Here is a 19,394-nt window from a genome sequence, read left to right as displayed (position 1 = left end):
ATCATTAATTAGTTTGGCCTCATTCAACATGTTTTTTAATTAAAAAATGTTTTATAGAAGATTTTTTTTCCTAATAAAAATAATCTCATGATAACTTATATGAACTATACTTTGAAAAAAAAATTGCTTTTAACTTGCGCAATTTTTTATCATGAAAATAACCCAAGGGCATCGCACTAGCCACTAAATGTGAAACCAGAGGCTTGATATATAATTGAGTGTCATATGCCAATGTTAGATTAGACCCAACCTAACGTGGGATATATTTTGTAGTTAGGCCATTCAGAACAAGGTATTCAAATCCACAAGGTATTCCTCTTTTTCCTATTAATTCGGTACCAATGTCGAGTCAAACTGAAATTGAAAGGGAGAAACGGAAGGTCGGGGAGCAAATTGACCGTTGGACATATGTGTGTAGGCTAACCAATGCATATTATTATATAACTAGACTACAAGATTCTTTCATATATTAAGAGTATTTAACTTTAAAATTCAAATTACTACTTGACTCGGGTATTCAATTTATTTTAATAATGCATTAAGTTTGAATCTAGGGAATAAAAAATGAGGAGGGAAAGTTGGATAGAATAATATTAGAAGGCAAAGAAAGGGCCAAGAAAAGGAAGGAGATTAAGAAAGTGCAGAGGTAATAAAAGTGTAGGTTGACTCATGGGAGGCTCAGAAGTCAGAAGAGGACTTCGTACCACTTTTGTTTGGCAGCGATGACAGGCATAATAAATTGGATCTTCTCACTTTTTTCATATAAGTTGACGTGTACCTGAAAGTCTGAAACTTCCTACAATTTTCTGCGCCTCTTCACATTCAATTGCTGCTCCTTTTAAAATTCTCCATCTCCGACTTTGAAACACCTTCGTGGATGACTTGGGGCTTTTCTCTTTCTTTTTTCTTTTTCCTGCTATTTTATTGTAGATATAGGTGCTCTTTAAGCTAACCTTGGTGACTTTGTGCAGAACAGTTTTGGAAACAAAACACTCGCGATACGTAAAGACGAGGATAAGGCCACATGTGTTCAATCGTTCGTTCATTTCAATGCATGTGAATTTAATTATACACCACAAAATATGAAACCTAAGTGAATATGTAAAGCAGGAAAATATAATTGATGGCAATAATTAAAAATAAATATATATAAAATCTAATTAACTAATTTGAATAGATTAATTATGTTAGTTAAATTAGTTAATACTAACTCTGATCTTAATTATAAGACCTCGTTTGTAGACTACAAACAAGATTTTATAATTAAGACTGGAGGTAGTATAATGTGTTTTTTCTAAAACACCATAAATTTTTTTTTTAATTCTCTCTCTTTCTTACTTGATTATTATTATGAGAATATCAATAATGTTAATTTCAAAAAAAAATTGATAAAAATGTTAAACAGGTCTTATATATAGGGCCAACATTAAGTCTCTAATTAACTCATATATTAAGGACCGGAAGAGTAATAAGGTAAGCCGAAGAGCAAAATAAATTGAGTTTGTTTGACAACATATGAAAACGACTGGGATTGCTTCATTTGGTAAATACTCAGCCTATTGATTTAAAGCGATGCTAAGAAGCAGATGGAGGAGATCCATCAACATATGCACATATAGATGCATGTCAATTTAATTTCCATTTTATCTCCTTCATCTTGTGGTTCTATTTTATACACTTGCATTTGAACAAACTGTGACCGATGTGATCTCAAAGTTCTCGCGCTCATTTGTTCATACAGCAGTTCGAAGAAAAAGAAAACTACTGTCAACAAATTCAAATGTGATAAGTGAAGTTAAATACTGTGACCGATGTGATCTCAAAGTTCTCACGCTCATTTGTTCAGACAGCAGTTCGAAGAAAAAGAAAACTACTGTCAACAAATCCAAATGTGATAAGTGATGTTAAATACTATCTCCAGTTCTCAATATAAAAGATAGTTAACTAATTTGAGTGAATTAAAAAAATTAGTTAAATTAGTTATTTGAAATAAATAGGTATTGTCTGTCCTAAAATATTCTTACTAATCAAATGTATTAATTAGAACTATAATTATTATAAGGACTGTTTTAAAAAAAATAAATATGAGGGATAAAGTGAATTAGAATCTTATATTTAGAATTAAAATAAAATTCAAACGATTTTTTATATTAAAGATCGAATGTAGTAATTTTTTTAAAAAAGAAACTACCTCAATGGTTAGTCACAAAGCAACTATATATAATCAACTCGCATTTATGCAGTACTTTTACTCTAGTACGACCGGGTTAGGTACAGATACCACTTATCCTTAGATTAGGGAAGTCGTTGGGTAGAAATAAAACTATAGTTTGAAAAGTGTTTTTACGGTATACAAAGTAAATATACAGAGGAATTTATCTCGATTTGCAGAAAAATGCTTCTGAAAAGTATTTTTAAGGTTACCCAAACACCCTTTAGGTCTCAGGTTCGAACTTGTCGTTGAATACATGTGCGTTTAATTGTTTAAGAGGATCATCTCTCTTTTTTTTTTTTTTTGGGGACCAGCGTTTAAGAGGATCATCTCGAGGACAAGGATACAGATGCAACAATATATTTAGGCAATGAACTAATGTTTGTTGGGGCCTTAAAGCCGTTGTTTTTAATTGCTAATTGAAAGCCCAATTAATTTGCAATTAAGAAGTCCACTTTACCTTAGGAATCCATTCCCCACCATTTCAGTTTCGCAGAGTCAATGAACGTTCGGCCCATGTAGGGAGCCCAAAACACCCAACCATGTGGGCAATTTAGAGCCGGTAATATGGGCCAACCCGCCGATTATGAGTTGGCTCGTGGCGGGCCTGAAGCTTGGCGGGCTAGGCTTTTTAGGACTGCTTTCTGACGGGTTAGAATTTTTTTCAACCCAGCCCGCTCAGGTGGGTTGGCGGGTTAGGCCCACCAACCAGCCAAATTTTGTAATTTTTTTTTACTCTTTTTTAAAAATAAAACTTACTCAAAGTCTCAAATTCCTAAATACGTAAAATAAAACATGCAAATAGAAATTATCATAAATAAAATATGGAATCCATCCAAAGTTTCAAGTTTCAAGTTTCAAATATATCAAAATATTAAACATATGATTAAATGAACATGATATGTCCTTAATAATTTCACAAACATCTCAAATTAAAATATAAATCCAAATTAACACTACCACAAAGTCATAAACACAATGTCACAACACACAAATTACTATCAAGTATCAACTATCAAGTGCTCAATCATCACTCATGAGCTAGGGCAAAGGCACAAAGCAGAGACAGAGAGCGGAGAGCTTGGGACTTGGGAGTTGGGACTTGGGAGTTAGGACTGGCCGAGGGCGATTGGGAGACTAGGTCTGGGAGAGTTGGGAGTTTAGGAGGAGTGCGAAACGCAAGCAAAATGTGAAAATGGGACCGTGTTGGTGTTGCCGTGTTGGACTATTGGACATGGATTGCTCACTGTTGGACTGTGGACTGGGTCGAGAGTGTAGAGACTGAGAGGCAAAGGGAACAATTTGCAAAAAAGAAAAAAAATGTTAAATAGGTTGGCCCGCCGCGGGTTTGGGCTTGGCGGTTATGGGCTCAAAACTTTCATTTTAAAACGGTCCCAATTTTTATCAACCCAACCCGCCACTTGTTGGGAGGTTGGCGGGTTGAGCCGCATATTACTTGCTCTAGTGGGCATAATATGTTGTTTGTCGGCGGGATTTTTTCTTTTTCTTTTTTTTAAGGTAGGGTCATAAATGTTGTTTTTCTTTCAAGAAAATTGAAAGCTGAAGAAATTTTGGATATATTTTTACATATTTTCTTGAGAAAAAAAAACACATTCTTTTGGTAAGCACTTTGATAGATTTATTAGTTATTATCTTTAGTTCTTTTTTTAAAAAAAATTAAATTTCATATCCTTGTATTTTTATTTTTAAATAATATGTCATCTCTTCTGATATCCAATCAAGTAGTTACTGACATATAATAAAATTTCTTATTTTCAGAGCTTTAAAAGTCTGGCCTAATTTTGATGGGTCATAATTTTTTAATATTAGAAAAGCATATAGTTTCCTTGTGCTAAGGGTGTGTTTGGGGTGTCAATCACCCAAACACCCCCTCTAAAAACCAAAACCATGGTTTTGACTCCAAAACCATGGTTTTGGAAAAAGCAAAATTTTTTTGCTTTTAGAGAAAAAAAGGAGAGTGTGAGAGCCTATATGATATGTATCTTGTTATTTTTTTTATAAACATATTTTTTGATAAACATATTTAATCTTATATTTTATAAATATATATACACATTAATTATTTATTAATTATATTATCTTATGTATTATTAATTATGTTGGTAAAAAATATATTATTAACAATTTTATTCCTTCAAATTAAAATATATCATAAAATCTATTTTTTCTGTAATTATCATATTAACTTATGTCTTTTTTTTAGTAATTTGTATATATAAAAAGTGCTTCTGATAACAACTATCTAAACACTCTCACTTCTCAAAATCACTTTTTTACAGAATCTATTCTTCACAGAATCTATTCTCCCCAGAATCTATTCTCCAGAATCACTTTTCCAAACTATGGTTTGGTTTCATCCAAACACACCCTAAGTAAAAGGGGTATATTTGTTATTTTTTAATTAAAATTTAAAAATTTTCAAGGTGAATATATAAATAAATAAATATATATATTTATATATATGGAACCGGCATCTCTCGCTTCTCGAACCCTCCGGCCTAAAAACAGTTATTGTAAAAAAGCATAAAAAATAAAATAGGCGGGGATTAATTTATACGAACAAAACCAGAAAAAACCTAGAAACTTCTACGCGCAATAATCGCCTTTTTAGGGGTTTCGAAGAACATTCACTTTCTCGTTCCAATTCCGCTTCCGTCCCCAATCAAGTTGCCGAGTCTAAAGCAGATTGTAAGATTCGATTTATCAATTCTCTTGTTTATTCTTATCTTCCTCCATTTTCTTGTAATTTTCAATCCCCATTTTGTTTGGTGTGGAGTTCGATGGTCGTTATGTGCTTGTCACCGCTTGGGGATCCCTCTTTTTCTTCATTCTTCGGTGCTTATTAACGCTTCCTATTACCTAACCTGTGCGTTTCCTTTTTGTTTTTCCCCCTTGATTTCGTATTGGTTTATAACGAGCATTTTTTTTTTCTCGTTGGTTATTTTATGGTTTCTTGATTATGCAATCTTGTCCTTTGAAAGAATTTTCTTATTCATTTTCAACTTTAAATGAAGATGGTGATTTCGATGATTCTTATCCTCCCTTAACTGCTGATGATGCTTTGCGTTTTATAGCAGTTCCAGATTTTCCGATGTATTTTAATTTTTTTTTCCATTTATGCAATTTCTTTTTGTTGATGAACAGGGTCTTGTTTGTGCATTTTTGGCCTTAGGGGGTGAGCCATGGCAAATGGGATTGGGGAATCGATGAGCACGTCTTCTCAAAGCCCGTCTTGCTCAGGGAATGGTTCGAATGATGCTGGTGATTTTGAATGCAATATATGTTTCGATTTAGCCCAAGACCCAGTTATCACTCTGTGTGGTCATCTATTCTGTTGGCCATGTCTCTACCAATGGCTTCACCATCACTCGCATTCTCAAGAATGTCCGGTTTGTAAGGCTCTTGTCCAGGAGGAAAAACTGGTTCCATTGTATGGAAGGGGTAAAACACAGACTGATCCTAGAACAAAGTCGTACCCTGGAATGGAGATTCCCCGCCGCCCTGCTGGCCAGAGGCCTGAAGCGCCTCCTACACCAGAAGCCAATCCGTTTGGAAGTTATGGGTTTGGATTGATGGGAGGATTTATACCAACGGCAACAGCAAGGATGGGAAATTTCACCCTTTCTACGGCCTTTGGTGGCTTTATACCGTCGCTTCTTAATATTCAATTCCATGGTTTTCAAGATGCCACTGTCTATGGGACGACCTCTGGGTATCCGTTTGGATTTAATGCCTTTCATGGAGGACCCGCACGTGATTTCGCCCACCCAACTGGTCAGGGGAATCGTCATGAGGACAATGTTTTGAAGAATCTCTTTTTGTTGGTTGGTGTATTGGTCCTTCTTGCTTTCATTTTTGGGTAGTAAAACCATCTTGCGTTTGAGCACAGGAATTGTTGAGGTTCATTATCATTTCTGTAAATACCTAAGAAGTCATTTTCGTTATTCAGATTTTTGCCAGTTTAATTTTTTACAATGTATTCGCGGCAGCTGCACTGCTCTTTTGTGCTTCTTGTAATTGTTATCTCATGGTTTGCTGGCTTTCTTACTCTGTGCCTCATGTTTCTTTGTTTAGCTAGCTAGTGTACATTAGTGGTCTGTCGAGTAAGAAGTTGATGACAGCAGAAAAGAATCAGCATATTTTGTCTGTGTTATTTGGGGTTCTGACTTTTTAAGTCAATAAATCAGAGGGTTCTAAGGTCATGGCTTAAACTGCAGAATGATATACATGTGTGTGTGTGTGTGTGTGTGTGTATTTTTGGTGTTTGCAGAACGATATATATATTTTGGTGTTTACTTCGTTGTTCGAGGTCTTCGCCTAATGATTTTAATTGCATTCGTGCGTAAGTACAATTGGGCTGTTTTCCTTTTCTTGCAGTAACTTCTCTGTATGTGTTTTACTTCTCATGTTCGATCTCACAAAGTTACAATTTGCAGACGTGAGGATTCCTGTGAAGTTTTAAATTGGTAACGAATTCAGGGGTGTAGTTGTAATATCTGCTATTTTATACATCTTTACTTTTTCGACTGAGAAGAGAACAATATATACGCATGAGTAAGAAAGTATAACTTTGGGGGGGCCAAAAAAAAAAAAAAAGGTAAGAATGTATAACTTCAGGGAGGGGAAAAAAAGAGTAAGAATGTATAACTACGAGTATGAGCCTCTCAGAAAATGGGGATGAGGGAATGAGATGAGCTCAATTTCAAAGGAGCATTCTCTTTCCAGCTTTACCTGCAAGCTTTCTGGAAGATAGTCAGAGGACAGAAAATGGGTATTCGGGTTGGTGAGCATATGGTCTTTAATTCCGTTGATGACAACTGTGCCAACGATGTAATCATAAGCCACGTGGTTTCTCAATTATGACAATCTGACCCTTTTTCTAGCATGATCAGCATACCTTTTTTTTTTTTTTAGGAGTTGAAGCATGATCAGCATGCTGATTAACGTTTATTGTAATATGAGTTAGCTGTGCCCGTTCATTGACGACTGAATTGATATGATCATGAGAGTCTTTCAAAGTTCAAACCCGTTTGAGTTGTACTCAGATTAAAAAAGGAAAAAGGAAAAAGGAAAAACCCTTTTGCCTTTGGGCACCAAATTTTGGACTTAGGAATCGTCCAGTGGTGATGAGCCTAATAGATCTCCCCTGCCAATGGATTGATGACACTCACATTGGGTGTAGATTGTGGATGGCCGCTTGTGAATTCATCGATTGAATTAACATTTTTAAAGTGGTTTTTACCAAGTTTAAGGAAAATGTGATAGAAAAATTCTGTCTCAATTTACGTGAAAAATATTGTTTTAAATATTTTTTAGGGGATCCCAAACATCAATTTTTTTTTCCCTCTGCGTGCCAAATATTCTTTCCGGAGTTACTATCTCTTTTCCTACATTCATTGCCATTCTATTTCATATCCCACTTCCATCCAAATGAGTATCATCATTCCAAACACTCGAACAGGAACCAATGGAAGGCTGATGGATATTGCAAGCTCAGGAAAGGTTCAAACCAAAGTTTCATATTGCACCCTTTCTTTCTTAAAACCAAAGTTCAAATCATCATTCTGGATACTTTTTTTTTTTTTGGCTACAATCATTCTGGATACTTTGAACTAAGGGATATGGCGGGTCAAAGTCCCAAATTAGGATGGGTTTAAACTTCAGACACACAAATTTTGCGCATTTGGACTGTCCTGTAAGTCCCAAATGCATTTCCAATCTCACGAACATTATGGAATAGTAGAGAAGAGGTAAGCTTTCCAATCGAGACAGTCACATCTTACAACGTAAGATCCTTATCTGCAGTGGTAAACTGCTGATCCCTCTCCGCCCTTGTCGCCATTCTGTGTTTACCAAGACGCATACGCCTTTTGTCTCATTGGCTGAACCAATGAACTCTCTTCAGAATTTATCGGTAATCTTTTTCCTTTTCCAACTTAGTTGTTTTGATTAATCTGAACCGTTTCAGAGCCCATTTGCTGCTCAAATGTTTGTTCATCAAGTTGCCGGAGATCTTCATCATCCGCCTGCAAATGTCACCATAAGGTAACTTGATCTGCTGCAAATAGTAAATAAAGGAAAAGAAAAACCGAGACTTGCTTGCAAATGCAACCAAGGATGGTCACTTTACATTTGATAGCATATTGCATTTAAATATAATTAAGATTAGGTTGAGAAGCCTTCGTATAAACTCTAACCACTCCCGAATAATTTAAGCATGAGTTAAGGGAAAGCAAGCATGTATTCCCATTACTTTAGTCTGTTTGTTTCGTTCTCATGACAAATTCCTTTCTTTCTGGTGTGAAACTTAGCCATTAATTAAGTGATGCTTCTGAGAGGCCCTGCCTCTTTCATTAGAAAGTTAGGTTTGACGAGAATTCTAAACTATTTGGTGTGTCTACCAGTGTGTCTATCGTATATCACTTCCCATGACTTATACCGTGTTTTAAACTTTTCATAAACAGGTGATCTAAATAATTGTTTTTCAATTAGTTTTACAACATGCAATCTTTTTTATTTTCATTTAGTCGGTGAACAATTTTTTTTTCTGTTGTTCTTCTTAGACCTGATTAAGTAACTTGTGACACAAGCCTCACTTTACTTTGATATTGGTTTAGACTGAGTTGGATCTGTCATGAATTTTTGGCATATAATTTAAAAATCTATGGAATCCCTCCTTTGACCAGCATTTTCACCCCCCCGGGGAGGGGGGACATTAAAATTGAAGGCCTTAAATTGTAAGCTTTACAATATAACCTTTTCTTACTGCCATATTTTCCTAAAGTTAACTGGTACCTTCGCAGACTTTTATATCCTTAAAATTACAATTATGTCATCTCAATAACAATTTTTGTTAAATTTAAGGTCACTTGATATGTTTTTTTTCCCTTTCATTTTGTTATTGTCAACGATCTTCTTCCGCAACCAGTCATAATTAGTAAGCAATAGCCATAGCTTCCACAGGGTATGAATTTTAATTTTTAGATTCAAGCAACTGCTAAAGTACTCCCCATTCTCCACTTGACATATGTATTTCACTTCAAAATATGATGTGATCAAGTCTTTTATTTTTAAATGAGATAATGTGCTTACCACCATATAGGTAGCTCCAATAAAAAAGAATTAAAAAAAACAAAACGAACAACTTCACTAACTCGTTCTATATTTGCGATGTGTGTTTGTATTTAATTTGTAAACAAATGAGCGGTTCTCAAATGAAGGTCGGTATCAGATTCATCTTTATAATACTGAAATTATTTCGTCATGAAAAGGAAGTGGGGGAGGAAAGAAACAAACGTGTGGACTCCAGTAAAATAATTTATTTAAGTAGCCATGATTTAATTATTCGGTGCTTTGCTGATTAATTATTGTACTATTATTTCAATCAAACTAAAGATAAGCGCGCATGGAAATAATGTTTTTATCATGTCTGCCAACCTTTACATATATAATTGTATTTACAATATTGGCAAAAAAAAAATTGTATTTACAATAATAAGAACAAGGGTGTGTTTTGTAGTTTGAAATCTAGTAAAAGGAAGCAAAGAACATGCGCTTTTGGAAGTGTTACTTTGAGCTCCCGGATTTGTTTTAATTATGCTAAATATCATTAACTTTGGTAAATATCGGGACTGAACCCATTTAAATTTTTTATGATAAGAAATTGAACATATTCTGGTTTAAAAAAATTGTGCCTTAGTTGAAGATGATCTGGAATCCAAGCATTAATGGCGTTTAACAAGGCCCGGAAAAGATCAATGGGGATGAAAATGAAATTGCCAGAAATTAGACGGCATGCGAGCGGCTGTACAATGATTAATTAATTAATACTTATTAAGAGAGTAAATTAAAAAAATTAATTAAATTAGTTATTTGTAATAAATAAGAGTTGTCTTTTCTAAAATACTTCTGTTAATTAAGTGTATTCATTAAACTATTATTATTATAAAATTACTTTAAAAAAATAAATAAATTTGATAAATAAAACAAATGAGAGTTCTATATTTAAAATTAAAATAAAATACAGCTACTTAAGTATTAAATTTACATGTGGAAGGGGCGTCCACATCATCGACCATTTATATTTTGCCACGTAATAAATTTCTTAATGCTCGTTCGCCGACAGATTTAGTTCTCTCTCTCTTTTTATGTCTATTTCTGGTCTGCGCAGAACATAGTCTCTTTCGCGGCGAGTAAATTCGCCGACTAACAGAAAATATCCTTCTGTATAAATTCCTTCGCCTAGAGGAAGGAGACAAAGATTACTTCATGTGAGAGACTAGTCATGGTTTACGACGTTGTCTCGCCTGCAATCGGTAACACCTCCACCGTCGTCCACAACCTCGGCTTCTATCTGTCGGAGCATCCGGCGATCGTCAATTTCCGTTGGAGCCACACCCAGTCATGGGGTTCCACTTGGCTGTTCCTCTTCACTTCCATAGCCGCATATCTCTTCATCTCTCTCTTCCTCCATCGACTTCTGGCTTTCCTCATCCGCCCGACCCGTGCAGTTCCTCTTGGCCCCATACCCGCTCTTCATAGCCTGTTCATGTCCCTTATCTCCGTCACTATTTTCGCCGGTATATTACTCTCCGCCGCCGTTGAGATCAGAGACACCCGTTGGTTCTGGCGACGCTCAAAGACCCCATTCCAATGGCTGCTCTGTTTTCCACTGGGCACTCGACCCTCGGGACGGGTCTTCTTCTGGTCATACGTGTACTACTTGTCTCGATTCCTACACATGTGGAGGACGATCTTCACGATTCTACGACGTCGTAAACTGGTGTTGTTCCAGCTGTTCAATCAGTCCATCTCGATCTTCATGTCATTCTTGTGGCTGGAATTTTCGCAGTCGTTTCAAGTGGCGGCGATCCTGGCGACGACGCTGGTGTATTCGGTGGTGTACGGATACAGATTCTGGACGGCGATGGGGCTGAGAAGTGCGTGCTTTCCGCTGGTGTTGAATTGTCAAGTGGTGCTGGTGGGTTGCAACGTGGCGTGCCATGTAGGAGTGTTTCTGCTTCACTTCTTCCGAGGCGGATGCAACGGAATCGGCGCCTGGATTTTTAATTCGGTGCTCAACGTTGGTGCTCTGTTGGTGTTTCTGAATTTTTACGTGAGATTACAGGCCGATTACAGGAAAAGTAGTGCCAGGCTTGAAGGCGAGTCCAAGCCTCATTCCTGTGGTCATCAAAGGCTGGCGATCGGTCGTTAGTACTGTAGCAGAAATGGACAAGACAACTAGATTTAGGTGATCTCATGAGGCCTCCACCAAGCGTCTATACTTTTCTTGGTTAATTGTATTTGTAGGAGCAAATACCACCCCTCGTTGTAGATTTTCGGGGTTATGATATCATTATTTTTAGTTCAAGGATCACACAATTCTTGTTGCATTAGATATATGTAGCACTATGGAAAGTGGAAACGAATCAATAGTGTTTTTTGTGAGTGGCGGGGGTTGTGTTTTTTCCCTCCTGGGTTATGCATCACCATCGCATTTTACCAACTCACAACAGTATATTAGAATCGGTGACAAATGTTGTTTATTTTTCTTAGTGGTATTTTTTTTTTTTGGGCACAAAAAGAGAAGACAATTCCCTAAAACAACAAACTAATTAGGAACATAGTTTTGATGCTCATCACTTTGATGAACATTCTAAATTTATCAGATATAGATTGTTTATATCCAATTTGAACAATCCAAATTTAAAGTCTTTCATGAATTTTTTTTAAATAGAAAAAATTTTATTTGAAAAAATAATAGTTAAGAGATTGTCTTTATTTTAGATTCTATACATATTAAAATAATTATTTTGAATAAATAAAAATAAATAAGAATCAAATTCAAACTATCCAAATGAGATGTGGACAGTTCAGGTTTGATAAGTTTAGGATGCTCACCAAAGTGATAAATAAAACTAGAAAGTGGAGGAATCCAATCCCATGTAATCCCTATCAACAGGAGCACTCCTAACACATCCAAAGAGGAGGAACTTTCGCTGAAAGTGTCGGCAATTCTGTTATGCAGTATGCTCTTTGAGAACGTGCTATACTTGTAATTCCTAATAATCAACTTCATTATGTTTTGGATTTGAATGAACATAAGGTTACAGATTTGTTGCTTACCATTTGACATCAACATATCAATTGAGTTCTTAGTATCTGATTCCAGAACAACTTTCTAGAATTCAGAATTCCAAGTCAATCTTAATCCCTAAGAATAGCTAATTCTTCAGCTTCATAGACAAGAGGATGTTTGGACTAACCTTTTGAAAGTGATTTAATAATATATAAGATAAATATACGTGATGAGTTTTGTTTTGATTCGTATAAAAGTAGTCGGGAGAATGCTGCTATCAAAGAGTATTATTCATAGTGTCAGAAATGGAAACATGCCAATCAATAATCTCAGACGGGCCTGGACTGGTTAATTGGGCCTCATCCCCCACGGGAACCTTCGTGCTTTTGGTGGGGTTACATTGGCAGGCACATTGCTGTGTCCGCGGCTTTTTAGGGTTCAATTCAAGTGGGGCCCGCCAAATTCAAAAAAACGGAAAGTGGTCACCTTGGTGGAATCATCTTCCACTCACAACGTCATCCACTAGAGAATGCTGTCATCACACAGTAAGCCCATGCTGTCCCCACACAAAAGTTTGAAGTTCCTTCGCCTTCAACTCTGTTTTTTTTTGTTGGGTGGGTAGATTGAGGCCCAATCAACAACACAAGATGTTGAGGCCTGTGGGAGGTGCTTCTTGGGAAACACAAAATAAGCCTGCAGACATTGAATTATTGAATTACAACATGCATCGTCAGCTTGTATCTGGCGACACGCTAGTCCCAACCACCATTAATTACAAAGAATGAAGGTGATAAGAGATGAGATGAAAAGGAAGGAGAAGGTGGTGAGTCTAAAAGCAGGGGAATGGGCCGAAGTTGGATGAGAGGCGTGTGGGGACAGTGTGGGCGCAGGTGTGATTGTGCTGTTGAGAAATGAGAACAGATTCACACTGTTCACCAATTCATATTGTAAATGCAAAATATAATAAACTGTAAAAACACAGGAGCTTGGTGGAGCGTGACGGTGATGGAAATCACCTGTCCCAGAAACAGCCTTCCCTGCATCCTCCCTCCTAATCTTTATTTACTCACCCTAACTAATGCTCCTTAATTCCCTCGCCCCTTTCCCCACGTTTATTAGCACCTTTGCGTCCACCAATACTAAGAGCCTGTTTGGTTAAACGGTGGAATCTCAAATAAGCCCGTTTAAATTCAAATAAGTGCTTATAAAGCATGGTTAGGGTGTTTGGATAATTTTTATAGAATCCTGATGAATCGTGATTTTAACCTCCCACCGTACTTTTAGGATAAGCAACAAAAGATAGCTTATGCGTTTGAAAAATCCCGATGAATCCTCAGTAACTAAATTTTCTCCAATCTACCCCTAATTCTAATGGTAATTATTTTATTTTTTTTTAAAAAAAACATACAATATGAAACTGTTTTTCTTTTAAATTTTATTTCTTAGTTATAATTTTGATTGGAGATTCAATTTCCTTATCTATGTTACTAAAATTGCTAATCAAATTTTTTTTATATTTTCATTCATCTTTTATTTATATGGGGTCTTTTATTTAATATTTGTACTACACATAAATTTTGTAAGTGATTTTAAATAATAATAATTTTAAAATAAAAATAATATTTAAATATTCATGTCATTTATTAAATTATATTTAATAAAATTTATTATTAAATATAATAATTATGAAAATGTAAACAACTTTATTAACTTCATGTCCTTTTTAGTAATTATACACCCATAAGTGATTTTAATAAATAAAAACCAAACATAATCACAATTCTTAAAATCACTTATAAAAAAAAATCCAAACAGAAATCACGATTAACCAGTATCACTTATAGCCAGTATCACTTATAAAATTCACGATTATCTAAAATCACAGTTGTTCACCGCTAATCCAAACGGGCACTAACTCTACTACTTCCGTTCCTTAAAAATTACGATTCATTTAGTGTGTGTTTGGGATTGTGGTAGAAATTTTCTATAAATATATTTTATGTAAGTTGAGACAAAACTCTTCTCACATATTTGTCTCGTATTCTGTAAATTACTATTAAAAAATTATTTATAAGCTGTTCCAAACAGGTTCTTAATGAATTTGTTAATACCTTTTTAACTTGTCCTTCTTCTTTTTCTCATGTTTACTACTCCATGATGAAATACGCCCAAGGCGGCCATAAATCGTTTCCCTGTTAATCACTTCGTCGCAAAAATTGAAGGATTCCATTTCTCTTTTCATTTCATTTTCACCCCCTACCATACCTAACCCACTCCTCCAATTTCACCATTGCAAGTTGAAGCATATAGCTCCTCCTCTACTGCTTTTTAAAATGCCTACATTATAAATACATAAATATTCCCACATGCAAATTATATTTTAATTAACAACCTCTTCCTGATTGGTTATTCTAAGTCTAACGCGTCGCAAACAAACTCCACCAAAAAAAAAAATCCATAACGTACGGAATTGATGTATCCAATAATTATGGATGCGCCAGCCTATCTCCATATTTAATACGATAGCAACGGGAGTGGTGGAGTATCTTACAAGTTCAATAACTTCCCTCTGAGCCTAAATAAAGGTGCTTTAATATTTACTTACATTGGAATTTAATGACCATTTGCTTGGTTCCTTTCTAGTTTCCAGCTATATGTATTATTTTTTTCCTAGACTGGAATGTAATATCAATCTTTTATTTAAAAAAAAAGAAGTAAAACTAACATTACAAGTTCCTTATTTTCTGACATAACAAATATAAACTGTATACAGCGTATTAACAACGGGATGAAAGAATCAAGGACATTCCATTTTGAAATTTAAAATCATACGCACTAACTAATCAGTATATGTAATGAATCAAGGAAATAGCCAATTGATTCTTTCCACCTGCCCCATGAATGCTTTTGTTTTGATCTAAACCATGCTTTGTTATAATTAAGAACAGAAAATGTGTTAAAACAAGGTCGGTTTCTTAGGTATTATATACTCTTCAGGGGAGGGCTTAGGAAAAATGGGACCACGGGTGAAAGCGAAATAGCTTGGGAACACTTGGCATTTTTTTGCTGTTACAATTCCTTAAGTTGAACAATAATTACAACACTCTGCTTTTGTCGCTACATAAAGCCGCTCCTACATTTTAGTCATGCATTTTTCGAATTTTTCCTCTGCTTTGTAATGATATCCTAAAAAAGACTCCGCCGCCGGGTCCAAGGTTTTTCCTTTTTCTTTCCTTCTATATTTTCAAATCATAAGAGGCGGTCAATACATGAAAAATCAATAATGGTCAGTATGTTCTACAAATGGAATTCATCGCTGTGAGAATTGTGAAACGGGGGATGGGAAGCAACGGAAGAACCCAACTTGGAAGCCGAAGGTGATGGCGAAGAGTGGGAGCAAGCAGCCCTGAGCTGATTATACCTGGCAAGGTCGAACTGGTAGCGTTCCATGAGGCGTTTCTGCTTGGAGCTGAAACGGCTTTGGTAGAAACCTTCAAAAGATGGTTCTTTGGAGGTTCTGAGGAAGAAGGCGTAGCCAGCCATGAAGTAGATGGACGTAACATAGAAGCAAATGGGCTCCATCACATCCCATGAAAGCTCCCAAAAAGTGAGCCTCATGAACAGTGCTGTTTGCACCACCAGGTAACCCAGCCCTCCCCACAGCTCACGCCGAACCAAGCCGTCAGCTTTTGTGTCTATGGCTGCCTTCTGTTTCTCCAGTTCTTCAAGCTCCTTTCTGGCCACTTCTGGGTCATCTGTCTTCCCTGTTGTCTTTGGAAGCAGACGTTGAATGGCTTTTGCTACCTGTATCACAAATTATTTAGAGTTTGGGTAAAATATGGCTCAATTTACATTCGGCTTCTCTCTGTAGGATTAACTGTACATTTCCAAGGCCAAGAGAGGGAAATGAAAACTGACAAGACTCTTTTAGACCCTTGACAAACTCAGCTTGGATAAAAGGTTTACCAGGTCAGCACAATTGGACTTTGATAGGAGGAAATAAAAAGGACAAAATAAGAAAGGAAGGCATTGTCATTTATCGGGGAAGGACTGGATTTTTCTAGACGCGATAGAGGTTAGGTGAAGAAAAAGAAAATGACAACTAACAAGTGTGAAAAGAAGTAGAAAACTAAAAATTGGAAACTGCTTGAAATAAAATGCAGAAATGTCTGGATTTTACAGGGCGCAAATAGGACGACGTCCTAAAGGCTTCTCACAAAAACATACCAAAAGGTCTATTTATCCTTTTATTCACATCTCTGCCCTCCAACCTTCTGTCAGGAATCCAAATTTCCCATTCCCAAGGACCCACTTGCCCATCAACAAATATTTTTTTCCCTTCGATCATTTAAAATTTGATAAATAAAATTAAAAGAAGCAGCGCCGAAGCAACTCGAATGAGCATTTTACATGTTTCACATCAATGTTAGTCTAAATTTGAAGTTTCCTGGTGCGTTGCCTGAAATGAACGGGGTGGGGATCCAGATATGAATGGGTTTTTGGGTAAATATTTGAATTGAATGGTTTTCCCTAATACACGAGGATCTCGTGCGGACAAGAGAGAAATAAAGAGGTGAGGTGAGATCTACAATAATAAATTTCTCGCAATATCACCCCTTTCTCTCCTGCACGAAACCAATGCCCCGCAAGGATAGCCTGCATAAAGCCATTCTTTATCCCAATCTACAAATTCATTCCATTTACTTCTTTTTCATTGCGGTGAAAATTATTCTTCTTACTTCAAGTTATTCCTCAAATAACTAATGGGGGGAATCCCATTAATTCATCCACAAGAAAAATTAAGAGAAATCTCTGATGAACGAAAAAAAATGAGGCCGATTTGCCATCCAGTACGAGCACAGGAAGTGATGAGGTCGGATTCACATTAAATCCAGCCTCCTCGCTTCCTCCCTTCCCATGAGAGAAATCAGGGGTGGGAAAGGATGGCCGGCACACTTAATTCGACATCACAAATTTATCACATTTACTTTGTTTTTTAAAAAGTTTATTTTATTTACTTCACGTTTTTCCTAATGAAATGATCTCAAATTCTCAATACAGTAACCCATAGCCCCTCCCACATAATAACTCTAATACTATTTTTAGGAAAAAAATCTCATTAGTTAATTAGTTAATTCCCTTGAGTAAAGTGAAAGGATTTTTGTGATGAAAGGAAGAATGAGGGCTTTCTCGGTCCTTGGGAAGCCCTAGTTTACCATCTGAAACGTGGAATCCTTTACACGTTTTAGAACTGGCGAAACAACAAACTTTCAATTTCCTGTCGAAAAAACAAAAGTCACCGGAAAAGCTTATCAGTTTTCGGTAGTCTCCAAATTAATGGGGTGAATAATAAATGGAAAGTATGTGAAACATATCTGTGATCTCCACCATGACCCTCTGAGAAACCCAGAAAACTAACCCAACAGAACAAGGAGCAAAATAACATGGGGGCAATTGAATAAAACTCCAAGAAAAATAAAAAGACAAAAGGGGGATAGGTATTCACCTCTTCTGGCCTCAGAAACACGACATCTCCCAAGACAATTACAGCAGCAGAATCATCAAGCATCTTAGCCGTTCGTTTGGCCTGATCCTCATCCGAGCAATATTCGGCGCAGATCTGAAGAAACTCCGAATACGGTATGCAGCTCTCCCGGATCTCCCGCAGCTTCGATTTCACCAACTCCAGCTGCGCAGCCCTCAACAGTTTCCTCGCATCCCAAACAACCGAATTCTCCGGCGGAGGAACCAAACCGTCCAATCGAATGCGATTTCCAGCAGCGCTAATAGCCTTGAGCTGATCAACAACGCCATCCCCCAGCAATGGCAATCGGAGCTGCGGCTGAAACAGCGACCGCTTGTGCAAGAAACGAAGGAAGATGCCTTTATCTCCCGGATCCGGAGCAATGTCAGGATTGCTGGGGCTCGTGGGTATTCGAGGATGAACAGAGGAAGAAGACAAACGGCCATTGGCAGGAGCCGGCGAAGAGAATTTGGTAAATTTGAGTAAGCGTTGAGCAAGGGATCTCCTAAACGCCATTGATTTACAAAAGAGGAAGAAAACGAGATTTCTGAAGTTACAGGGCCGTCAAACGGAATTTGAATTGCTTGGAGATAAGGATGGGACTGGGAGTCATCTTATATAGTTGCCCCATAACGCTGGAATTTTTTTTTTTTTGGCCCCTCAAGAGAATGGGAAAGCTAAAAGAGATGACGATGACCTCATGAGAAACTGATGCGAGAAATCCAGACCGAAACGCAAAATTGTCGGGATAGGGACGCGGGAATTTGAACTAATTCGGATATAATAAAGATAAATAAAGTAAAATGCTGTTGGATGTTTAGATTTGAATATGCAAATCTTATTAATAAGTACTGCCTCCAGTTATTAATATAAGATTTTGTTTAATTTTTATTTTTATTTTAAATATAATATCTCAATTCATTTTTTTATCATATTTATCTATTTTTTTAAGATAGTCATTTTAATAATAGTATTTCTAGCCAATAATTTGATTAGTAAGAATATTTTAGGAAAAAAAATCTATTTATTACAAGTAATTAACTTAACTTATTTTCTTAATCTACTTAAATTAGTTAACTAGTTATTATATCAAATTAATCAACTGGTTATTATATTTAATAGCGAAAGTAGTAGTTTATAAATAATAACTAACCTAGTGAATAGTCAAGTTATAGGATCTAGAAACTCTCATGAGCCTTCAATATGTGAAATATCCAGGGACATCTAGTCCGAGTTACTTAAAGGCCCTTTTGATGGAGCAGAAAATGTAAATGTTTATTGTTTACTCATATTTCGTCCTACTTGTCACTGGCAGAATAAATACATTTGGACTCTGTAGGATACATTCGGACTTTGTAGGATTATGGAAGGAGGAGGGCGAGATCTCGTGAGGCGCGAGAAAATCAAGGGAAAAAGGTGAGGGGGTGGGTTTCGCGAGGAAAATGAAGGATGGCCGTACACGTGGTTGGGTGAAGATTGAAGACTGGATCCGTAGGAACCGTGTGAATTCAATTTGAAAATCAAAAAAAAAAATGCATATGAATAAATATGAGATTGGG

The 19,394-nt window shown here is 36.3% G+C and overlaps 3 protein-coding genes across 5 annotated transcripts; 2 read left to right on the top strand and 1 right to left on the bottom strand.

Moving 5' to 3' along the window:
* On the top strand, positions 1-11,609 carry LOC114719126 (elongation of fatty acids protein 3-like). Its single transcript, XM_028904584.1, has 2 exons — positions 1-11; positions 10,260-11,609. The coding sequence occupies exon 2, from the start codon at positions 10,518-10,520 to the stop codon at positions 11,445-11,447; it is 930 nt and encodes a 309-aa protein (XP_028760417.1). The 5' UTR covers positions 1-11; positions 10,260-10,517; the 3' UTR covers positions 11,448-11,609.
* LOC114719127 (E3 ubiquitin-protein ligase RNF185-like) lies at positions 4,837-6,435 on the top strand. 2 transcript variants are annotated; one of them, XM_028904585.1, is made up of 2 exons: positions 4,837-4,921; positions 5,406-6,435. In XM_028904585.1, exon 2 carries the CDS (start codon positions 5,416-5,418, stop codon positions 6,094-6,096), a length of 681 nt encoding a protein of 226 aa, XP_028760418.1. In that variant the 5' UTR covers positions 4,837-4,921; positions 5,406-5,415; the 3' UTR covers positions 6,097-6,435. The 2 variants fall into 2 exon arrangements, with proteins under 2 accessions (XP_028760418.1, XP_028760419.1); XM_028904586.1 differs by lacking the exon at positions 4,837-4,921 and adding an exon at positions 4,973-5,099.
* A 3,729-nt stretch (positions 11,610-15,338) lies between the features above and the next one.
* LOC114719162 (calcium uniporter protein 2, mitochondrial-like) lies at positions 15,339-18,423 on the bottom strand. Of its 2 annotated transcripts, none has more exons than XM_028904626.1 (2): positions 17,818-18,423; positions 15,339-16,115 (listed from the first exon to the last, which is right to left on the bottom strand). In XM_028904626.1, the coding sequence occupies exons 1-2, from the start codon at positions 18,349-18,351 to the stop codon at positions 15,609-15,611; spliced, it is 1,041 nt and encodes a 346-aa protein (XP_028760459.1). In that variant the 5' UTR covers positions 18,352-18,423; the 3' UTR covers positions 15,339-15,608. The 2 variants fall into 2 exon arrangements, 1 of the variants encoding a protein (XP_028760459.1); XR_003737888.1 differs by lacking the exon at positions 15,339-16,115 and adding an exon at positions 16,677-17,589 and having other exon boundaries at positions 17,818-17,942.
* Between the last annotated feature and the right edge of the window lie 971 nt (positions 18,424-19,394).

The sequence above is a fragment of the Neltuma alba genome, unplaced genomic scaffold (assembly GCF_004799145.2).
Source record: "Neltuma alba isolate B1F8T4 unplaced genomic scaffold, ASM479914v2 tig00011895_pilon, whole genome shotgun sequence".
Taxonomy (NCBI): domain Eukaryota; kingdom Viridiplantae; phylum Streptophyta; class Magnoliopsida; order Fabales; family Fabaceae; genus Neltuma; species Neltuma alba.
This window is presented reverse-complemented; position numbering and strand designations above follow the sequence as displayed.